At 47.1% G+C, this 4,632-nt stretch overlaps 1 protein-coding gene and 1 long non-coding RNA gene across 2 annotated transcripts in view; one reads left to right on the plus strand and one right to left on the minus strand.

Annotated features, from left to right (window-relative positions):
- Window positions 1-887, minus strand: part of stt3b (STT3 oligosaccharyltransferase complex catalytic subunit B) — a 101,982-nt gene extending 101,095 nt beyond the window's left edge. Inside the window, 2 exon segments of the mRNA XM_078539342.1 lie at window positions 424-485; window positions 488-887. Of these exon segments, the coding sequence (XP_078395468.1) occupies window positions 424-485; window positions 488-592 (167 nt within the window). The 5' untranslated portion in view covers window positions 593-887.
- Window positions 888-962: 75 nt separating this feature from the next.
- Window positions 963-4,403, plus strand: LOC144679069 (uncharacterized). The gene is made up of 3 exons (XR_013576237.1): window positions 963-1,547; window positions 2,009-2,132; window positions 2,281-4,403. It is a non-coding gene; the product is annotated as an uncharacterized LOC144679069 (long non-coding RNA).
- The last annotated feature ends 229 nt before the right edge of the window (window positions 4,404-4,632 follow it).

A 4,632-nucleotide genomic window follows, 5' to 3' on the forward strand; every position in this document is an offset into this window, starting at 1 on the left:
CCCCCACCCCACATTCTCCCCTCAACCCCCCCCACCCCACATTCTCCCCTCAACCCCCCCCACCCCACATTCTCCCCTCAACCCCCCCCACCCCACATTCTCCCCTCAACCCCCCCACCCCACATTCTCCCCTCAACACCCCCCACCCCACATTCTCCCCTCAACACCCCCCACCCCACATTCTCCCCACAACCCCCCCCACCCCACATTCTCCCCACAACCCCCCCCACCCCACATTCTCCCCACAACCCCCCCCACCCCACATTCTCCCCACAACCCCCCCCACCCCACATTCTCCCCACAACCCCCCCATACTCTCTTCCCTGCGCGCGCTCTCTCTCTCCACGTCCCCCCTCCTGCCCACAGCTTTTCCCCGCTGTCCCCGGCGGTAAATCGAGGTTCGGCGGCACGTGTGTTACTCACCACGGATCAAACTCATGAATGATGCTCTCGAAACGAATGACGGCGAATAACCTGGAGCTGAATCAGCAGCCAGCCAGGCCAAGAAGAGGACAGTGAAGGACAGGAGGGACTGCCAGCCTGCTGGGTGAGAGACCAAGCTCCTCACCTCCAGCGCAGAACGCTCCGCCATTTTACAACAGTTAACGGAGGGGGGGGGAGAAAAACAAACCGCGACGGCCTGTAATATTTAAATGTAAATTTTAAATAATAACCGGTGAGTGGGGGAGGGGCCGGACCGGGCCGAGCCGGGGTGGAGGGGGAGGGGTCCGGGTCTCAGTCCCGCACTAACATCACTCACACTGGAGCGGCGCTCGGTCCGCGGCCGCGTGTGCGTCGCCAATCACCTTCCCCCTGACGGCGGGTTGCAACTGCTCGGCTGCAACCACCGTAGCGGAACCAGCATTCAAGTGAGGGAGAGGGGAAGAGAAAGCCGGTGACACCCGTCGCGTATGGAAGGAGGGGGGCGGTGAGGGGAAAAAGAACGGCCGCCGGTTCCATACCATTCCCCGCTCCCCCTCCCCCCCCCCGGCGATTTTTGGTTTGGGCTCGACATGTCAACCAATTGGAGAGAGGTTTACTCTGCCGTCGGCGCGCGAGATGGGAGCGTACCGCATCGGCGGAGCGTTTGATCCAATCCGCGGAAGGCGTCTTGAGGGCAGCGGCGGGGACGGCGTGGAGGCTGGTGATTGGCGCTGGAGTTAGGGGAGGAAAAAGTTCGAGGAGGAAAGCAAAAACCAACGAGCCGGAGCTGCTTAAGTAACAGCGCATGGGCCATCGTGTGGCAATGGGAAAGAGTGTCAGCTGATGAGATGTTTCATGTCACTCATCGCCAAGGTTTTGAATATTCCAACAGCACCCTGCCCCCTTTCCCCGGGCCCTTTGCTGCTTGTTCACCTGCACCAGATAGATGTCTGCTCTACTACAAATGAGCATTCGAATTGCTTGCTCATCCAACCTGTCCCCACAGGCAATTTAACCGTAAGCTTGTCAATTGCCCGAAATTTGGAGAGGATTCGTCAGTTTTGACTTAAAAAAAAACCTAGTTTCATCTAGGATATCTTACTATAAGGGGAAAGAGTCTCCAGGTACTTGGATCACTATTCATTTCTAACACTTCCTGATCAACAACTCTGCAATCATTTTTGTCATTCTGCACGCCTGTCTCACTTTCCTCCTGTTTAATTCTTGTGTGCCCCACCCTCATTTTGTGTTCCACTCTTCTCTCCCTGCGCCACCATCACAGACTTTATTTGTTTAGGTCTTTGTTTCTGGCTTATTTTTCTCAGGCCCTGTTACAGATTTAAACATACGTAGCCCAATAGTTAATTCCTGTTATTATGATCCTGTTAGAGACCGTTAACATTGAAAGAGAAATCCGAACACCCCACTATTAACTGACAGAACTAGGCTGCAAGATTTCGCGTTTTTATGCAAAAACGAATTTGTGTATAAAAACAATTAAGCAAAGCAAGCACTATTAACAACACTATAGTCTAGAACTACTTATGCAATGAACTCAGTTCTACTTTTTACTTCCAGTCATAAGGGTTCCCTCATACATTACAAGAATCTTGTACATTCATTCACTTCTTTAGAGACCAAGCCAAAGATATGCCACAGCCCTGCAGAATTCACTTTAATTCTTTTCAGTGTTCCAACTGTTCTCTGAGGTAAGATTTAATGGGGATCTTTCCATAACCTTTGGCTAAGTAACTCTCCAACTTTTATTTGAGACCTTATGACTGGATTCCTTGTTCTGGTTGGTGGCAGATACCCAGCTGCCTTCTAACAGTTAGTATTTTCTCCGTTTGAGTGCAGGCCTGACTAACATTCGTCTCCTTTGGCACTCCCAACTCGATAAGCTGCAGTCTACATGAAACCAAAATTACAATGCCTTCTATGAGAAACAAGACAAAAGTGTGCCAAGTCTTCATCAGAGAGTTGCTCCAGGCCGATGATGCCAGATAGCATTTCATACCGAGGAACACCTTCAGCAGCAAATGGACAGATCCTTTCACACCTGATAAGAGTTTGGTTTGACCATCAGCAACAGTAAAGCAAATGTCTTGGTCCAGCTTGTTGCCATACTGCCATCAATCAGCATTGATGATGTGACGCTGAAGGTTGTTGATAGCTTCACATATCTAGGCTGCACAATCATCAGTAACATGTCACTTGGTTCTGAAATCGGGCACATTGCAAATGCTGCAGCGGTAATGTACAAGCTTCTCTACCACAGTCACCAAGACAGATTATCTGATCGTTTCCTTGGTGGTAGTATTAAGAATGCCATATTTACCTTAAAGTCAAAACGGGGATAAGGGACTCCATGGCCTGACAGACCTTGGAGTTTCCACGCATACACAGACTGGGAGTGGGCTGCACAAGCGCATTTCAGCATTTTAAGTTCTTCAAGCTGAGGACAGGTCCAGCATGCACAAAAAGTGAAAACCTGGATCATGTGACCATTGGAATAAAGTGTTCCAGGCAGGGTACAGGGAAAGGTCCCAAAAGGGAAAGGGGACAAGGAGAGTTCCCAAAAGAGGTCCCAGACGGACAGGAAGAAGCCCTGTTAAAGTAAAAAGCAGTGAAAGAGACCCCAAGCACGAAAAGAGCTGTAGTTAAACTTTAAGGGAGGTGACTCAGGAGAAGCCCAAGCAATCAAAGATATGCCACAGCCCTGCAGAATTCACTTTAAGAAGGTTGGTGACTCTGTGCTGCAGGCCATTGGGTGATGGTACCCCTTCAGAGCAGTAATGTTCTGCCCAGCAATGCCCAAGAGCTGAAGTTATGCTTGCGAGTTGGTGCCCGAGCGCAAATTTGGGAATCCAGGGGCATAGAATCTCAGGAGAGAAGATTGAAATCCTGCTAGGTGGGCCATTGTTGAGGCTGCCCGAGTTGGAGTGACTTTTGGAGAGAATTCCAAGGCGAGATCTTTGAGGCGAAGACTAGAATTCCTCTTGAGAGAGTTTCAGCAAGATTGGTTGACTCACAGCGTTACTGACGTTTGGGTGGGTTGTTGAGAAATCCATGGACCCTGACTTGGTTACATCTGCCATTTATTGTGCAATGTGGTGTGTTTTATCACAGCTTGCCTTTAATTCACATGTACCTCATACACTCTAACATTCAGGGTAAGATTGATATTGTAAGTTGTTTTATCTTCCTGACCTTGTATGATTTATTTTTGTTTGTTTGAAACTCATGGAATCTTGAGGCTTTATTCACCTGAGCAATTGTCTTGAATCTCAAACTTGTTTACTTTAAATAAAATGTTATTGGTCCCTAATCAGTTCTTAAAAACTTGGGGATCTGGTCTAGGATCATCATAATAGTTAGACTTTGCTATGTGCAAGCGACTGCCATGTTACCTACCTAAGTACAGTGATTCAGAAATAACACATTGGTTGAAAAACTCATTAGATATCCTGAGTATTAGATATCCTGAGTACGTGATAAAGCATTATGTAAGTAATTACAGTCTAATTATATTCCTCCCTCTGATTTGCCTCCTCTCTCTGTCTCCCAATCAATCCATTTTTTGTGCTCAATCATGTTCCTTTGCTGAATTACTGAATTTTTGTCTTGCTTACCTTTTTACAAGCTCTAGGTAAACAGAAAGTTGTTAGCCTGACATTCGGGGGTGAGAGGTGGATACAAAGAGCAGGTGGGTGGGGTGGCTAATACCTGGGCTGCTGAAACATGACAGAGATCAGGATTTTAGACTCATGTCAGAAAATGGAGTGATGAGGCAGGGAGGTGATTTGGGGAGGCTGGAGGCCTGAATTTGCAGACATGGACTTTTATAAATAAATAGTATTTTCTCTGTGTATTTTGCTGTTGTTTATATCGTATTTAAATCATATAAAGTCCAATTCTATTAATTAAAACCTCATTGGCAGTGATCTGAGCTTTAATAAAATAAAAATGTACTTGAGCGGCTGTACAAAATTTGATAATGTCATTGTGATTTTTTAAAAATATGAAATAGTAAAAGGTTGTCTTACCATTGTGCAATACATTTCAGTTGATGCAAGTGCATTCTGCTTCTCTACCCTCTGTTTCCCATGCCCTTGACCTCCAGCGTATACTTAGTCCATTAATCATTTTGCTAATCCTCTTTTGTCCTTGCCCAGACCTCATGTCAAATCCATATACAACTGAATAAGA

This window comes from Cetorhinus maximus, chromosome 3 (assembly GCF_964194155.1).
Source record: "Cetorhinus maximus chromosome 3, sCetMax3.hap1.1, whole genome shotgun sequence".
Taxonomy (NCBI): Eukaryota; Metazoa; Chordata; class Chondrichthyes; order Lamniformes; family Cetorhinidae; genus Cetorhinus; species Cetorhinus maximus.